The sequence below is a fragment of the Fringilla coelebs genome (assembly GCF_963513975.1).
Source record: "Fringilla coelebs genome assembly, chromosome: 21".
Taxonomy (NCBI): Eukaryota; Metazoa; Chordata; class Aves; order Passeriformes; family Fringillidae; genus Fringilla; species Fringilla coelebs.
The window spans coordinates 12,383,746-12,402,366 of NC_140047.1; the positions used below are offsets into that span (position 1 = coordinate 12,383,746).

Genomic DNA, 18,621 nt, shown 5'->3' on the forward strand with positions numbered 1-18,621 from the left:
TTTAATAGAGGCAAGGGATAGAGATTCATCTTAACAAAAAAGATACTTTTGTGAACCAAAACCAACCTATTTCAAGGAGGAAACAATAGATGGCCAAACAACTTTTATGAAATGCAATATTTTGTTGGGGTTTTTTTCTGGCACCTTGAAGCCTCATAGGAAAATATCTTGTGAAATTTAGACACAAGTTGGATTTTAGTCTTTTATGTGATGAGTAAGTTGAATTATATTGCATCCTTGGTAGGTGTAAGGGTACAGAAGCTGCATTTTTTCCAACTTCTATCTGGAAATAGTGCTAAGTAGTGACTTTTGCTGAACAGCCAGATGGGAACCAAAGCAAACAGAAAAACCATTTGCTTATTTCTGTTTCACAGTTTCAGTTTCACAGTTTCAGTTTGTTTGATGAGACCCCAGAACTACATGCATTACATATGTTGTGGCAATATACTAGAACCTTCCTACTGAAGGCACATCAGAAGGCAGCAATAGCCTGACACAGGTGTCTGACAGAGAGAAATGTGTGTGAAAGCAAGTATGCTTTTAAAAATTCCTACATTAGTCATGCTTTCATTCTTTTATCTACTTGGTAGTGGCACATACCTGTGCCCTTAAAAAGCTCTGTCATTAGTGGAATAGTATCATTAGCAGTGTCCAAAGGGAACTTTTACTTCGATTCACAGTGACTGCAGCATCTCCCAGTTTGCATGAACAAACTGGCAGCTATACTAGAATCTGAGATGCCTGCTGCTGTCAGTCATACAATCTTGTGGGGCAGCAGGTCCATTTTGAATTTCAGACTCGTCATTTAGAAGGGGCATCTGAAAGTACAACTCCCTGCTTACAGCATGGTGTGCTCAGGGCTTTGTCTAGGAAGGCTGGGGAACCTGTTTCAGTCTTAAACTAAACTGTGGAGAATTCCTCTCATCACAAGAGCTATTGACCACTGTCTTGCTGCAAGATGCCAAAATGAGTCAGACACACTCTTCTTTGTAGCTTACTAGTTACCTGGAGACAGTAGCAGTACCTTCCCATCCCATGCCCACCACCTTCGTGTCTGGAGGGTTCAGCTTGGGTCTGTTTCTTAGCCACCTTGTGCTCTGTGGACTCAGTATAATCAAGGTCACTAAAAGAAGTAGTTAACCAAGTTTTCCTTATTTGCTGATTTGGAAACAAGGACATTTCTGGCCTGCCTCTATTTAATCTTTCAAAGTTAATGCAGTGCTGTATAGGTGATTCCTTCAGAAGCACACATAATGATCCTGTTATGTTACCCCCACATTAGGAATGATGAGAACTGGGTTTCAAGACAAGTTGTTGAAAACATTCTTTTTCATGGAAGCTTTCTTCACTTAGGAGTAAGACAACAAAAGCTCACTTTTGCGAGCTCATCATTTACGCCCCACACAGTGGAGTTTGAATTGAGAGTTGTGAATTTGGCTTCTGGTTGATAAAATCCTTGAGTACAGACAACATTTTTCAAAGTAAATTGATGTGTGTAAAGGTGGAAAAACTGAGTGCTTAAGAGTCTGGCCTTGTATTTAAGAGACTGCTCCACTGTGACTTTAAACAACTCCTATGGCATCCTCAAATACTGATTCTTGCATATGAAAACTCCCCTTCATTGGTGTAATTCATACCACATACATTTGGGAATTGTGGCCTTCATTCAGTATTAAATATGAAAACAGGTCTCCTTGAATAGCGGAAAGAAAAAAAATCACACTAGTGATCACACTACTGCTAGACAGTTTTGTCTTTTCAAGGGCATGAGCCAATTTTCATGAAAACTCACATTTTCAAGTTGTGTAAAAAAAAATGACTTCAAGGCGGGAGAGAGGGAGGGAAGGCAGGAAGGAAGGAGGGTAGGTCAACCTAAAGCATTTCTAAAGCATGTGATGTAGATGCAGCTTTTAAGTACATGTCAAATAGTACAAAAATATGTGGACAAATATCTGTTAAAGGACTTGTTTGATTCTTCTGTTTCAAAGGCTTAAGTATTTAAAGCTGTCATATGGAAAAACATTTTGAAGAGAAAGATTCTGGAGAGAGAGAGAGTTTGGTGTTTTGTCATTTTTGTTAAGCAGCCATGCACTGCAACCAGTATTTGCTATTAGATGTACAAAAGTCTATGGTTCTAAAACAGTAGCTTCACCTTCTGTTTCAATAAAAATAAAAGGTCAGAAGTCAGGTCAAGCACAACTTGATTTCAGACTTGGTAGCAAATTTGAATGGTTTGAACATTACAAGCTATACTTCAGAGCCCAAATAGGTGTATTTAAACATGAATATAGACAAAAATTTGTGGTGAATACTGTTAGCATGCTGCATTGCATTATTTCCAAAACAACCCATTCCCAAATGACCAAATAAAAATAAATGATTGTGCATTGCATGATGATACCATTGGATGTGCAACTTTGGTTCATGCAAAGTTTCGTTTTTATGGACACACTGCTGATAGGCCATAAATTCCTGAAGATTCTGTATGCATGAGCTTTTCAGCCATGTTCTTTCCATAACACCAAATGGATACTATGGTCTGGCATACTGGTGGCAAAAACCAAGCCTGTATCATTTTGGCCATTTAGTCCATTTAACCAAGACATTTCACCAGCCAAGAAGCTTGAACCTCTCTTCGACTTTCGGTATTCTGGTAAAGGCCAGCGGCTTATCAGTTTTTCTGTCCTCAAGTCCATTATGTACAGGTATCTGTTGTCAAACAGTAGAGCAAATATCTCTCCAAAGCCCAGCAACGACACATTTGAGAAGTCTGGAGGTTTGATAACCCTAGAAGAAAAGAAAACAGTGTTAGAATCTCCCTTACAATGTTGTCATGAGCTTGAATTACTAAAGCAAATCCTGTATGTCTACAGAAAATGTGTCTAAATTCATCATTCTGAAGTAAATTAGAAAGAACTGGATGCAAATCTTTCAAATTAAGCAATTGAACACTTAGCTACAGTCAGGCCTGTGATTTCACTTCTAACTTTATGCATTCAGGACAGACTCATCTGAACATAAGTGAAGGCTAAGGTTTGAAAGGGATTATTCTGCAGAGCACAAGGGAAAAAAGCCATTTCCACATATAAATGAAAGAGCAAATATACTTGTGTTTTACAGTAAATTTCCATATGGATTTCATGCCTCAATATCTGTACACTAAGAGGTAAAAGCTGTTACTATTCTTTTGATCCCCCCTCTAAAAGGCAGAAGTAAAACATAGACATTCCTTCTTGTGATAAGGAGGTTAGATAAATTGTCCAAGACTGGTCCTTAGAATGGTGTTTTACTGATGTTTTATGTTAAATTAACCATGGGGAGAAAGAAAAGTATTTTTTAGTTCCCCAACACCTTTATGATGGCTTCCCTTAATAAATAAAATCTGGAACAGAGATGGAAGGGTTGAGCCTTCCACAGCTGCCTGCATGTTTGATCATAGCATTACATAAAGCAAAGAACTGAGGCACAAAAATGCGTGCGGATGAAAATCTGTTCTCAGCAGTAAGAGACCATCTTTCTGTTTTGAAAGATGGGAGGGTAAACTAAGAAGTGAAATTACTCAGTAATTCTTATTCATAAGAAGCACTTCTGGAGATCTTCCAAATATCCATAATTATTCAGGGTATTTGAATTAAGGAGTCTGCTAGCAGTTCTAAAATGCATTTTTTTCTTTAGTAAGTTACTATCTTTGATGCCACCATTTCCAACTCATAACAGCCTGATTCTTTATGTGGAAATTGAATGCCATCATGTTCGGTCCCTCATTGCAGTCTGATCAATTTCACTCTCATTCCACAACCTTAGAAGGAGTGACAGATCAGTGGTGCTATAAGGAAAAAGAGTGTTTAATTTCTTGTCCCATCAAAGGACCCACAGAAATTCCTGCTTGGATCTCTGTATAGCAGTCTCTATGGTAACATTAGCTCTGCATCACTACATTTCCACATTCACAACTACAGCATTGCAGTCCGGTTTAAGTCTATACTGAAACACTTCAGCTTACAGAATGAAAATATGGAAGAGAACTAACATGTGGCCAAAAACCAAAACAGCGATGAAACAATTCATATTATCAGATGAGAAAATTAGAATTAAACTGTTCGATATTTGTAAAGCAAGATGTTTACAGGATTTGATTAAAGATTCTTTTGGTCCACGTTTAAGGTAAGGTATTAAAACTGGTAAACTACTTATTTATTTAATGAAGACTGAGTCCTAAACTGAATGGTTTACCTGAGAATATCATAGCTGGCAAAGTCCCACTGGTATAATCCTAGTGCTGAACTGCACACTATGTATTTACCATCAAAGTGCAGCCTGGGCTGTAGGGAGATGCTGCGGTCTTCAGAAACAGACAGTGTTCTTAAGCATTTGCAGTTTATTTCCCTTCCAATAGGCCAAATCTACAATTAGAACACAGTTTAAGACCATAAAAAATTCACATTATAAACTGTTACATAATAGAGCAAGCCTCACAGTCTGTTTTTAAGCATCAGGTAAATGTGTGCATGAGTTTTTTTCAGAAATATTTATCTTTTTTATGTAGGAGCATCAATTCTTCAAGTGACTTGTCTTACAGTATTGGTGCAGCACATGTTGTTTCTAGCCTAAAAAATTCCCAGTGAAAATGGGTACTTTAAAGAATGGAAAAAAAAAAAAAAAGGAAAAAAACCACAACCATCCAATTGGGACAGAAATGTAACATGTTTCAGTTATGAAGCACTTCTATAGCCACAACCTTACAGCACTCTCCAACCCCAAAGTCCCCAACAGTAACAGCATTTGCATTTACCTGCTTCACTGTCATGACCTGGAAGCACCAATTCTTTGCATTACCGTTGTTGTAGAGCTATCATTTAAAACTAAATGCTAAGGCAAGCATCAAAAAAGTAGCTTCCAAAGAGTTTCATATTCTGCACGCAGCCTTTAAAGCAGGTAATGTGGGGAAAAACTAAATTCTTCTATTGTTTGTAACGTTTAGCAAATTACTCAAGCTTTTTGTTTCCCAATGTACCAAATAATATATGCATGATGTATGATACATACCTTGATTTCATACTTATCTGCACTTAGGAGAATATAATCCCCAGGACTATGCATAAGAGATTTGACTTTGCATTTCTGCAAAACAACCTGTAATTGAAGGATGGTAATGATTTATGTTGATGTTGTTAAATTTTCATTTGCATTTTTCATTTCACTGACCACCTGCATAGTGTACCCATGAATAAAGGCAGTACAAATACTTTTTAGCAACTGAAGGAAAACTACAGTTTACGCTTCTTTTGTTCCTACTAGTGACAATTTACTGTACTAATAAGCAAACATACATACTTCATCTGTACAGTCACACCCCTCATCTTTCAAATTCTGAAATAACCAGAGGAAAAATATTGTTTCATGATCAGATTTTTGTTATCAAGATCATTAGATTTTTTTACATAACTTTTAAAGCCATCTTCTTTCAGAACCAGTTTTTATTCAGTCTTTGAATCAAAACACTGCTTCCTAGTATTAGCCCAGCTACTTTGGAATTAAAATATCTTCAATGGTCAGAAAGGTTTAATTACATCTTAAATATTTTTTCTGTTGAAATGTTATTTCGTTGTATTTCCAGATGTTCTTCAGATTCTAAACCTACCTGCAGGATTAGGATTAGGAAATAAAAATTTAGAACATGTTACAAATTTAGTGCAAATAAGTGTGTGAGATTAATTATAAATCAATATTCCCACCTTAGTCACCCATTCTGTGTGTCCAGTAAGGGTATTCAGGCACGTTCCTGTTGATAAGGCCCACACTTTCACAGTGAAGTCTGCAGAGCCACTGACCAGAATATCAAGTTCATCATTGTAATCCACACTAAAAACTTCAAGCAAAGAGGGAACTAAATAAAGAATACCAGTCTCTATGCATGAATTTTTCTGTGAGACACTAGTAGCGTCTATATGAATTTAGCAGCTTCTAAATTCATACGCTACTATAGCCTTAATTGTTCTTGAACTGTATAAATGAATTGTTGCTCTGGATGACTAAGTTTACATGGCAAAATTACTGGGGTTTTTTGCCCATCAAGAGCATGTATATCAGTGGTCCCTTTATGGCTGGATTGTGGCAAAGTGCAGCTTAAGCTAGTTCCTATTTCCTGAGTTTTAGTAATTTCACAGGATTATTATATTTTATAAATACAAGGGAAAAAAACTACAGCTGAACTGAGGGTATTTTTAAGTACATGACAAAGAGTTTAATTATGAGGGAAATGCAAATATGTATTCCCAGGTCCTATTTTGCTCTTTGCTTTAAGCTCATGTCCAATGCGGGAATAGAAAAAATGGCCATGGCCATGTATGCCCTGCTACCTAAGATTTGCACCTTTGAGACTTGAAGCTACTGAATAACCATGGCATTTATTGTTACTTCCATACAATTGCAAAACCCTACATGGCTAAGCTTTGGCATATTCAAGGACAAGTGTATGTCTGTTCTGGTCACGTTCCCTGTCGAGGGAAACTGAGGGGACTCAGATGACAGAGAACAGAGGCTGAACAAACTGATAAAGCTAGTGTGCAAAAAGCTAACTTATATTTTGTTTGACAATGACGTACGTTATTTCATTGGTGAAATTACAATTTTAAAATTTCAACATACCTGCACCAGTATGTCCTCTGAAATGCTGTGTCTTTGCCCCAGAGCTCCATTCCCAACAGGCTACTGTGTTATCAAAAGATCCTGTTACAAGCTTTTGTTCATCAAACTTCACTGCAGCACAAGTGTGTGTCTGGATACCATATATGCACTGACCTGTGCTTACATCCCACAGTTTTGCAGACAAGTCATCTGATCCTGGAATATACAACAACAGGATAAATGCAAGATTGGTAGATTCTGGCACTACCTCTGACTGATAGTGTCTACTGAAACAGAAGCATGGAAGTTTCACGTGAGACATCACTCAGGTTTGCAGAGCCACTGACTATACTGCAAGCTTTAGTTTCTTTCAGAAAGGAAAGGGTTCCAGCAAACCTTGAAATATAGATGAATACCAGGTCTCATATCCTGCCACTTTCTTTTCTCTACCTGAAGCTCCTCATTTTTCAACTGCTAGCTAGAGCAAAATAAAACCCTGGACTCCTTACATCTGCTTCTTCTCCTGGGGGTTTCAGTACAAAAGTTGTAAGAAAGTTTTGACAATGCTGTTTTCTGTGTATAACATTCACTGCTGAGTAGGTAAGTGAAAGACTGGCTAGAATCTAGTTGTTGGCTTCTAGTAAGCATCGTAATGTACCAACAAATGACTGACTGAAGTCAGTATTCCCAACTTAGTGTATAACATTATCATTCCAAGTTATTGGAAAATCCTTGGAATATGCTCTAACAGCAATTCATTGTAACTCTGTTATTATTCTTTCATATTAAGGCTTAATATATGTTCTGTCGGTAACTTAAGTTCAAACTGAAATATTGAAGTCTCTACTCTTCCAGGAGGAAGCTAAAATTATGTGCAACTCAGACTAGTAGGAAGGTTAAATCTACTTTTACAGCACTTCATAAAGCACTTATGTTAGGAACTGAAAGTGCTTACAGCCTTGTTTCAAGGAAGATAGGACTTTTTCTTCCATGCTCTGGGAGACTGAAGTTCTCTCACAGCCCAAAGTCCTTTTAATTGAAAGCTATCTCTTAAGAGGATAGCTAACATATCTGTACTTCCCAAATGGGCTTACTTATAGTAACAGCATGATCAAAATCATGGAGCAATGTGGATTGGAAGGGCCCTTAAAAATCATTTAGTTCCAACCACTGTGCCATTGGCAGGGACAATGATACCTACTGTTACTATTTCTTTATCGAACAAAGACATCAGTCTCCCCGTGTTCTTAGTAAAGTGACTAATGAGTTTATTAGTACACCAGGTGTTTCAAAAATTGAAAAAATAAGTAATTTTGAATCATCATCTGTATTCACACTATGAAAATAATTTGTCAGGTAAAAGAAAAGCAAATTGTCATTAATCTTATGAGAGGGAAGAGAAAACAAAGAATTTCAAGACTCCCAAGTTGTCTGTCCTTCCTACCTGTACACAGAAGTCCATCTTTATAGTAAAGTGCATATACTCTGGCACTGTGTCCAATTAAAGAGGATGTCTCAAAGGCTTCGTGGTCCTTCAGTTGCTTCATCCTTAAAATAGCTTTTAGGTAAACCTTCTTCCAGTGCAGAGGATCCTGAACAGAGTCATCTATCTGCCAACCCAAATTCTTACACGCAGTCTGCCACACCTCTGTACAGGCACTTATAACCTTGTTCCACTGCTTAGAGACGAGGCAACATGTGAGTAAGGTCTGCGGATCAAGCCATTTTAACAGATAAAAACTAAGTTCCAATGGAAGAAGTTTGAGGAAGTCCCTCTTGAGTAGAATCTCTAGATTATTGGAGAGGTGCCTGAGCTGGACTGCTCCACTCAAGCTAATCAGGTGATCCAGAGTTTCATTTTTCTGCAAGTCCGTCAGAGAAAGAAATGCAATAGAAATGTTATCAAGCCATGCTTCAAAGTCCTTTTTCTCCATAAGGTTATGGAAAAATTTACCTGTGATACATCAAAATACTGTATTAGTTCCGTTCAGAAAATAAGGTATGAATCACATCTTTATTACTGGTACAAAAGTATTCCAAATGGCATGTAAACACGCAGATTGAAGCGATCAAATGCATTTTAAAATATTCTTTAGGTTAGGACTAAGCATTTTCATGCACCCTGAACTATCATTTGTCCCACAGCAGACTTACAAGCAAATTGTATGTAGCTAGTGAATGTTAGCATTCATTATGAATGTTAACATATTTCTTGTTTTAGATTAACACTTTCAAATTCTGAGTCCAATCACGTAGGGGTTAGTTTAAGTTTTACACCTATTACAGCAAATAAACACTGTCTTAGAGTTTACTCATGGACTATTCTGATAAAAGGAAAAAAACAAAACACATAAGCAGAGTGATAAGCTAGTTACTAACATAATTTACTCATACCTTCCTCCTGAACCATTTTAAATTCAAAGTGGGTAACTAGTTAGTTTTCAAAAAAGTATACAGAGATATCTGACAAATTGTGTTGGAGGATACATTAGTCTTTCTAATTCTTCTATTTGGCCCATGTAAAGACCTGAGCATGTGCTGGTCTAGCATCAGTTTTGACGTGTCTGCACCACTTTGACCTAAATGCATTCAAAAAATCCTGTTGTTGTATTTTTTTTCCTATTTTCTCAGTTTATTTCCACTGAGACTTAACTGTGAAATTGAATACCAGCCCCTGAACGCTCTTATACTATCCTGTGACATCTCAAGTTCCTTCAGTGACCTGGGACCATTGATTAAGCAGATAAACATCAGGTAAACAGTTAAAAAATAACATACATTTGTTTTCTCTCGTAGGTCTAATTCATTAGATAACTATTGGAATTTCACATCACTCCCAAACTGAAAGAACTGAGGTATCTGAGTGGGACTCAATAGCACGTTTATTTCTATACAGACATTTTACCATCATAGACTAAGATCTTAGAGTACACCTCTTAACAGGGCATAGGAGTACAGAAAATTACAGTCATCACTATAAACGGCTGCACATGGCATGCAATTGTTGGTAAAACACACAAGAAGGTTCTGGATGTCAAATGCACAGAAGCAGCTGCTCCTATTAAATCACAAGTTCATTACAGTAACATTTACTGCAGACAGCACTTACCAGCTTTCCTCAGCACATATGGCAGTGAATATAGTTGCTGTTGAAACAGGCATGTGTTCTCTTTAAACCAAGTAAAAAATTCTAATAGGCCGGCTACGAATAAAAACTCCGTAAGCCCCAAGACGTTTGTTGTATTCAATACGTGAAGCTATTACTGAAATTAAGGGCTGCTGTGAGGCCGCTGAAACCGGTGCTCGAGCCTCTTTTCCAGGTGTTACGCAGCCAGCCCTATCCGCTCCTCCCGCCCGCTCCCAATATACCTCCGCACGCAAAAAGCACGGCGAGGACTGCGGACTCAGCGCCGCTGCTGCGGAAAGCTCCGCGTCGCTCACCTCAGATAGCAGCCCGGTGCGGGGTGTCCGTCGGCGGGCAGTCGCCACGGCTTGCGCGGACTCCCGGAGTCCAGCACGGCCAGGTGCTTCCCTGCGGCCATCGCTCCCACGGCAGGACTGGCTCTCAGCACTTCCGCAGCCCGCTCCACAATGTACAGACACCCACGACAGAAGGGTCACCCTCAAGACGAGACCGGGGCCTCACGACCGCCCGGCGCTGAAGGAAGGGGAGGGCTGAGCCAAGCCCGCTCAGAGCTTTTCTCTGGTGCTCTGCCGGCACCGGAGAGAAGGCGCTCCGCGACCCGTCGCTCCCACGATCAGGCGGCTTCCGGCGCATGCCAACGTCATCGTTCCCCGCCGCCACGCCCAGCCGCTTCCGCCCTGCCCGCCCCTGCTGTCTGGCGCGCTCGTGGCGGCGGCCGGGGACGGGCGCGTTGACGCTTCCCCTCAGGCGAGACTGAGGAATTTGGCTACCTGCTGGGTTCCGCCGCTTCCGACTCGTACCCGAGGTTTTGGCAAGTTCTGTTTGTTAAAAATATTCCTGTAATTATTGCCATGAAAAATGCACTAGTGTGCATTGCTGACTTACAATCACGTATTCTCTCTCCTCCTGGAGGAGGTACGGTGTTGGTGGAATCACGCACAAATCTAACGTGAAAACTCCATCCCCCTTACTTATTTAATTTGGACATAATTTACTTTTTCCTGCTTAACTTGCATTTATTCTCTTCACTTTGTAATTGCAGGTTTTGCCTTTGCCTGGGTCCAGCTCCATGGCTGCTGCTATCTGAAATCCTCCTTGCTTAACTCTACCTTTTCCTTAGGATGCATGTTACAGTGAAGAAGTGCACAATGTAGCCTGGTAATGTTAGTTTCAGACTGCAGTACTTGATGTTTGTGTGGCTGTTATTTCTGTTAATTCTGAACACATAATTAAGTCTTAATCCCAAATGAAGATGAGTTCTTGGCTTTCATGGATTTAAGTTTTTTTTCTTATTGTTGTCAAGGTGGCTAGGAATGCATTTAAATCACAAAAAGGGTTGTAGCTATTAAGAGAATGTCTTTGCTACTTCAGGAAAGATGATTGCTTTTTAAAAAGGAATTGCAAGGTCTTGGAGACAGTAAGAATACACACTTGGCCAAAAAGGGAGAAAAGCTATTTTGTAGTGTTAGTTTACAGAGTAAAGATCCCCAACTGAAGCAGGTCTCCAAAAGTTTAAAAGATGCCTGGAAACATAAACCAAAGCTAGATTATGGCTTCTATCAAAGATGGGTAAAGCTTAAGACACAAACAGCAATCTCATAGGTATGATACAGCACTTCAGAAAGCTCAAATGGGAAGAGCAGTGCTCTGTGCTACATCCTGTTTTTTTGATTTCTCGTCTTTTTACTTTGCAGATTTGAAAGTCATTAGTCCTGTGTGTGTGAAACAGGTGAAAGAAACAGGTGGGGTCAAATTTATAGTTTATTACAGATGAAGAAATAAATCATGTTTCTTCTTCACAAAGGTGACAAATAGCACTTAAAACACTCTCAGATGTGATAGGACTGTCTCTATTTGGATGTCGTATCGAAAATACAAACCATACATGCTATCATATGACATTAAAAAATGGTAATACATCAGCATTTAAGACCAATGGTAAAGAGTCTTTGATCACAAACGTAGCAACAGTCTTAACAGTATGCCATTATTAAATTACAAAGCAGTCTGCTACCATTCAAAGACAATTAAGCTGACATTCTAGATCGATAACACTCTGCATAAATCTTTACATAACATTTTCCATTCGACCAGGTAAATATGCAGAAAATTATCTCCATTTTCTCTTCAAGTCAGATGCTAGTACCACAATTTGCAATAGCAAAGAGGAGTCAGTCAGTTACAGGTCAACAACAAAGAGAAGCAGCTAAGCAGTATACAGGCTGGTGAAGTTACTGTGCTCAAGTAATAAGAGTAAAAATACTTTCTAACTTGCATGCAAGTACAGGTGTTTGCTGCATAATATCTTGAGCCTTCCCATATTGTTAATATTAGGTTCCCAGGGTATAATTTAGTCCTTCACAAAAACAGATTAAGCCTAACTGAGAAACAGAATAAGCAAGCACTATGCATATGAACCATGGCATCAAATTGTTAAGAATGAAAATAGCGTGATACCCATTTTCACACACAGAAGGCAACAGAAATTATTCTGAAATACTTATCACTTGCTGATAAGGGATTTTCCCTTCCCCTGCCTTTTATGATCCCATTTCTTTAAATTCCTATATATATAACTCAGGATTTTTAATCCCTGAAAATTTACAGTAGAAATTACAAATATATATATACCTATATATGTATATATATTGAAAACCAAATCCAAATGAAAAGGGTTAGATATTTCAAATGCAGACTAAGCCAACAGCTCCAGAAAAGCCACTGCATCTGCAAGGACAAGTTATAGACCCACACCGTTAGCAAAAAAATGTTCGAGCTAGCCATTACTGGTCAAATATACTTAGAACAGCAGAAAATATATGTCAGGAGTAGCAACCTTAACCATATGTAACTAGTTAGGCAATAACGTTACCCATTCCCAGCCCTCTTAAGTACTGTTTAAGTATTTATTCAGTTGACTGTCAAGTACTAAAAAAATTCAATCTGAATCTATCAATTACAAATACATGCAAATTTATAGAAATAATCACATGAAGGCAGGGAACAAACCTGCTGCTCATTCCAGGTGTATACTTGCATGTATGTTATGCATTGAAAAACAACAGCAAACCAAAGGAAAAAAAAAACCACAAACACAAAAACCAAACCAAATGAAACAAACAAAAAACCCAAACAAAAAAAAACCCAAACAAAAAAAAAAATCCAACCCAGCCAACCACCCCCCCCCAAACCTGAAAAAAAAATCTCAACCAACAAACCAACAAAAAACCTACCCACACCACCAGCCTCCAAAAACCATACAAACCAAAACAAAAAAGAATCCCAGCCACACCCCCAAACTAGTAAAGGACTATAACTAGAACAGGCCTTACTTCTTTGCAAACCAGGAAACTGAACGTAGAGAACAGTTCTCTTGCTACCATTAATAGCCATAGTCCTTTCAAATTTCATGTGGGTCTTTGTTTCTTATTAGAAGGAAGTGTTTTGTTACTTTCAAACACTTACAAGGTATTTATGTGTACTGCATTGCCACTAGAATAAGGAACTGGACAAATATGACTCTTTGTACTGGTTTCTAAAGCCCATTCTGGGCTTTAGGGACCTTGTGAACAGCTCTTCAAAGCCTTAAGGGCTCCATATTGTGTGTGTGTGAATTAACTTAGCTCATGTGTCTGGGGGTTCTTAAGTCCTAGTCACACCTCAAAGTGTTTATATGCATGCTGCAATTCAAATGCAGGACAAAGATAACAAGTAGCCCAAAATCTTGCATATCCATCTTGAGCATATTTTTGAATGGTGGTGCACAGGTGTGTGTACTGGACTAGATAACACAGTGGTTCTTTCTACCCTCAACTATTTTTGTGATTCCATGCATCATTAACCACACGGGTGAGAACACACAAGTACATTCTAAATTAACTACCTGTTATAATCTAATGCTTGCACCAATGTAAATGACATTCTTATAATGTTGTCAGACTAAGGCACAGGGATGACCAGCAGTGACCAACACCACTTAGCCAGGAGTTAAGAGCCCTGCTGCTGCCGACAAATCCAGCACATTGGGATAGAAAGTATTTCTTGCAGAAACTTAGCCAAGAGTCTAGAATGGGCCTTCAGTTAAACTTAGCCTGATAGCAAGTGTTCAATCTGGTAACAATTCTTCCTTCATGGAAACAATTCCTTCCCTCCATCCATCTGTAGCAACAGTGTTCAGTTTTCCTAACAGAATAACACCCATCTTACATAGTAGATTCAAAGATTATCTTTTCTCCTAACCATGAGATGGTCAGCCAGCATCAAGAATGCAGCCTACAGGCAGCTTTAACACCCAACATAAAAGAAGAAAGGGTTCTTCTTACAGTGGACATTGCTACAATTTGTGCCCAAGACTACTTTTTAAGTTTTAGAGAGTATATGCATGCACATGCTGGAAAAACAGAAGGCAAACAACATGGCTCCAACGCTGGAGTGAACGACACTATAGCCATTCTAGCAGCCTTCCATCAAGCCTTGTCATCTTACGCCAGTCTTTAGGAGGAGAGGTTCCACAGGTGTGTAAGAACTTTGCCCTTTATAAGTGATGCACAAGAGCTGCGGTATCAATCCCACCAACTGCCTCTACATTCTAATTAGCAGTCTAAATAATAAGGACGATGTTTTGAGATAAACAATGGCTAGAAGCTAGTTCTCACATGGAGAAACACAGAAATCATGGTTGTCTGTTCAGACTACTAAAAACTCAAAAGCCACATCCTTGTACAAGGTTTTGTACACCAGCAATTTCACATGATTGTGTTAGTAACTGGTTTTTTGATACAATAAATGTGATAAAGTTCTTCACAGAATTTGGTTCCTGTGGCTGGTGTCAAATAGAATTGGAATATTATTTCCATGTTCTCTGCCTTCTACCTGTGTTCTGGGCTGTTCTCCTACAGTAAGTAGGTAGTAAACTACATATACACAGCTCTAAAGCCTCAGCTACCAATTCTAGGTGTCATTTAACCCAAACAAAATGTATCGCTCTCTACTTCTTTAGCCACATGAGATATTATCCCTCTACAACACACTTAAGTACAAAAGCAAAACTTAACAAGGCTGACTGGACCAATACAATAAAAATGAAGACATTATTTTTTTTTTCCTAGGATTCAGCTCCTTCCTGTCCTATACGAGCAATGGTCTGTTAAGGTCTGGTAGTTCCTAGTGTGACTTGCTTAGCAGCTTGCACCAGACCCATTAAGTCAAGCTATAGCATAAAAGCAGGTGGAGAGGTGGGTAGAATTGCAGTTGCTGGGCTTCCCTCTTCAAATGATACCAATATCCTGTTCCAGGTATGTACTATGAAGCCAGTATGATCTGGTTTTGTGCTTCAGTAATCCAGTATCTGTACTCCTTATAGTTCATTTGCTAGATGTCATCAATGCTATGATTACAGGCAAACCTTCAAAGGGTCTTTCTCTGTCAGACACACACACTCCCAGCCCCCAACTCTCTCTTAATTAATGGTAATACTTTACAGCCACTGCTGCACTTCTTCAAGAAAATAACTCCTGCTGTATAGCCCTTTCTTCTATAAACATGTTTAGGATATAATGCAAATGCTGTACCTATATGCATTCTGACTACCATCATAGCCAGTAGTCAAGCTTTCTGTCAAGCTCTTCTCATTCTTCTTGTTCTCTCTAATGTTCCATCTCTAAGGCTAGTCTTTCAGGATACCTAAGTATGTGTTTGCTCAGGTTCTTCAAAACAAGTTTAAAAATCTCCATATATTGCTTCAACTGCTATCAAGCAATGGTTAATCATTTTAAATCAGGCTGTGATGGCACAGGTGAACATCTGCAGTATATTTTAAATCCTTTATCCTAACAAAGGGTAAAGCAAAGTTTCCAGTTAAAATTTTAACTAAAGCCCCAGTTTTGCAACACACTGGTAGTCTCCAAAAATAGCCACAGACCAGAAATCAAATACTACAATGAGAGAGTTGTTCTTGGAAAAAGCTGGTTCTTTTCCTTTTTAAAAAATATCTAAGTGCCAGCAGTGACCCCAAAAGGGGATTAAGTGGATTCAGAAGTGTTTACAACTTCCAGGAAAATAAGTACCACGTGGTACTTTCAGATTTTCTTTAAACCTTAACTGTCCAAATAAATAATGATAGGGTAAAGTAACACAATCTTTGGAAACAACATTCTCAAAGAATAATTACAAGTTTTTGCAAATACTTCAATCTGGTATTTCCTTTTAGACACTTATTAAGGTTCACCTCACACATCTATGAGTGCAAAACCCACTAAAGTAATTATAGCCTTCTTCTCCTAGACTAATTACTATTGGAAATATTGCTTCTTCTGTTGATTAGCCACCGCAGTTAAGAATAAGAAATTACGCTTCCAAGAAAGACCTTGCATATTTTCTTAAGTGAAGCAATTCACCCATATTATATAATAAACTGAGAAAAAAAAAATCACTTTGCAAAACCAGTTTTACATTTAGACAGATGGCAGCAAAAGGCACGCATCTCCAGATGATCATGCTTGAACAAAAGTGATATCATGACATGCGGGTGGTATTATGAAATGAAATCAAGGATACAGAAGTATTTCTACATTTAGAACAAGAAACATTTGCTAATAAAGCTAAAAACATCATATATAGAAAGGCTTTCATGAAAAAAAACCCAAACCAAACAAAATCCTTGCAAAGGTGTTCTAGAGGAAAGGGTTAAAAAAAAAATAAAAATCAAACTTTAAATATAATCCTCTGTCTTTTAATACAGTAAGAGACAAGATCACTGTTTCATCACAGAAGACTATCTTATTAGCACTGAAATTTCAGTCTGCATCCAGTTAGAAAAATACAACTATCTGAAATAATTACTTATACTGTTGGTGCAAGCCCAGACAACAGCTAATGATGTCTACATAGGAATCTTTTTGTAATCAAGGACAATTTGGGTTGGCTCTTCTGCCTGTAATGGAAAAATCTGCAGATGCACTACAATAAGAGTTTTCCAGCAGATGGACTGGAGTTTTTGTTTCCACATTTTTTGTTTGTTCATGGGTTTTTTAGTTTTTTTTTAGTTTCCAATTTTCAAGAAATATTCTGAAAGTTGTGTCTTCTAGAAGGGCTCTCTGATCAGGGATTTTTTATGCCAAAAGACTTTTTCAAGTTTCCCTAAACAATTAACCAAGAAAACACCATCTTCATATCTCACCTGATTCTTCAGTGAACATATCACAGATGCATCAATTTAGGGACTGACTCCAGTGTTTGAAATGACCTGCAATCCTTTTTTGTTGTTGTTGTTATTTTGTTTTGTTTTTTTAAAGACTGAAAAACCAAAAGTAGTGATCTGTGTTATAAAATTCCTCTTCCAACATGACATACACTGTTGTAAAACAACTCATGATAGTAATAACAGCAATTAACTTTGCTCCATGTCATTTAGGCAAGTCAAATTATAAGAAACTTAGTAAAATTAATACTTTTTGTTTACTTCAGTTTCAGCCTAAATCTCCCACTGATTACCTACTGTTAGAATGCCATGAAAAGTAATGCTTCCTTAACTGACAGAACATACCTATGTCAAAGATATAAACATTGCCAAATCTGGCTGTGCTAACCAGAACATGGATTCTGTAAGTATTTATCACCAGTACTTCCAGCTACATTTTACTACCAGAAGCAGTGTTTGTGACATTGCCATAGAGCTTACAGAGCTGTAAGAAAATGTGAAGTAAGGAAGAAAGGTTTTAAAAGTGTCTTCATTTTAAGTCAATGATGTCTTCATCATATAAAGAAATCAGCTGAAATGGATAGCTAGATGGTGAGCTCTCCTCCCTGTTTGCTGAAGTATCAGGATCTGAACTAATGGAAAGATGACATCTTTCAGAATAGCCTTCAAATGAGCTTGAGATTATCCTGCAAAGAGGAAGACACAAGTTACTAAAAAAAAAATACACAGGTCAGGGCAGAAAGGAACAATGGCTACTTCTAGATTCAATCAAGTTATCCTAAAGACAGTCACAGACCATCACAACTAAGTTTCCTCCTGTTTTCCCCCACTAAAAAAAAAAAAAAAAAAAAAAAAAAAAAAAAAAAAAAAAAAAATCAAAAGGCAGTATTAATGAAGCCCCTCACCCAAATAATTTCCAAGTAAGGAAATATATCAAACATAGTTTTACACTGCATGAGATTTTTTGTTTTGTTACTCTCAGTTTCCTGTATCTTGCCAGTATTCTGTATTCTGCCAGTATTCTAGGCAAACGTAGGTTTTGGAAACAATGAAAACAAGATAATGGGACTGGGGCGCCCTGGTTCAGGGCAAATTTGGGAGAGTGCCAAACAGACAAATGCTGCAGTACTTTTTCAAAAAATTTATTCTGAAAACAGCAACACAAGAACATACAAAGAAAACAAGAGAGTCTGCACAGTGCAGCAGCAGTAGTCCAAATCTTTATAACAGGTTCAGCTGCAGCAGGTCCCACAAAATACCATTTAGTCTTGTCTTGCATTATTATCATTATTATTATCGTTAACATGTCTTTAGCAAAAAGTGTACGTGCTTCAGTACTTATGGTATTCAGATACTCTAACAAACACATTAGCATGAAATGCACATGGATATACAAAGGTTTCAGTTAGCCTCATGCCAACTGAAATAAGCATGAGCAATCAATTCTGAAAATATTTACAGTCTAACTTAGGCTCTTTTCTAAAGTATATTTACCTGTCACTACTAGTTGATCTTACAGCTCCCTGCTTAGGGTCTGACTGTCTTCGAGAAACCTTTTTCAGCTTCTGTGCACTTTCTGTCTTGGGTATAGGCTCATCCAAGAGACCTCAATAAAGGAATAAAAGACTTAATACTTTCAACATAAAACAAA

At 38.1% G+C, this 18,621-nt stretch overlaps 2 protein-coding genes across 3 annotated transcripts in view; both read right to left on the reverse strand.

Moving 5' to 3' along the window:
• Positions 1 to 1,196: 1,196 nt before the first annotated feature.
• Positions 1,197 to 10,323, reverse strand: FBXW2 (F-box and WD repeat domain containing 2). 2 transcript variants are annotated; one of them, XM_084219515.1, is made up of 7 exons: positions 10,069 to 10,323; positions 8,072 to 8,581; positions 6,649 to 6,843; positions 5,736 to 5,869; positions 5,047 to 5,133; positions 4,234 to 4,403; positions 1,197 to 2,787 (listed from the first exon to the last, which is right to left on the reverse strand). In XM_084219515.1, the coding sequence occupies exons 2-7, from the start codon at positions 8,559 to 8,561 to the stop codon at positions 2,499 to 2,501; spliced, it is 1,365 nt and encodes a 454-aa protein (XP_084075641.1). In that variant the 5' UTR covers positions 8,562 to 8,581; positions 10,069 to 10,323; the 3' UTR covers positions 1,197 to 2,498. The 2 variants fall into 2 exon arrangements, with proteins under 2 accessions (XP_084075641.1, XP_084075642.1); XM_084219516.1 differs by having other exon boundaries at positions 2,663 to 2,787; positions 4,304 to 4,403.
• Positions 10,324 to 16,077: 5,754 nt separating this feature from the next.
• GARNL3 (GTPase activating Rap/RanGAP domain like 3) overlaps positions 16,078 to 18,621 on the reverse strand; it is a 28,592-nt gene continuing 26,048 nt past the window's right edge. Inside the window, exons 28-29 of the mRNA XM_084219592.1 lie at positions 18,465 to 18,576; positions 16,078 to 17,656 (exon numbers count right to left, since the gene is read on the reverse strand). Coding sequence (XP_084075718.1) covers positions 17,500 to 17,656; positions 18,465 to 18,576 — 269 coding nt within the window. The 3' untranslated portion in view covers positions 16,078 to 17,499. The remainder of the gene's footprint in view (positions 17,657 to 18,464; positions 18,577 to 18,621) is intronic.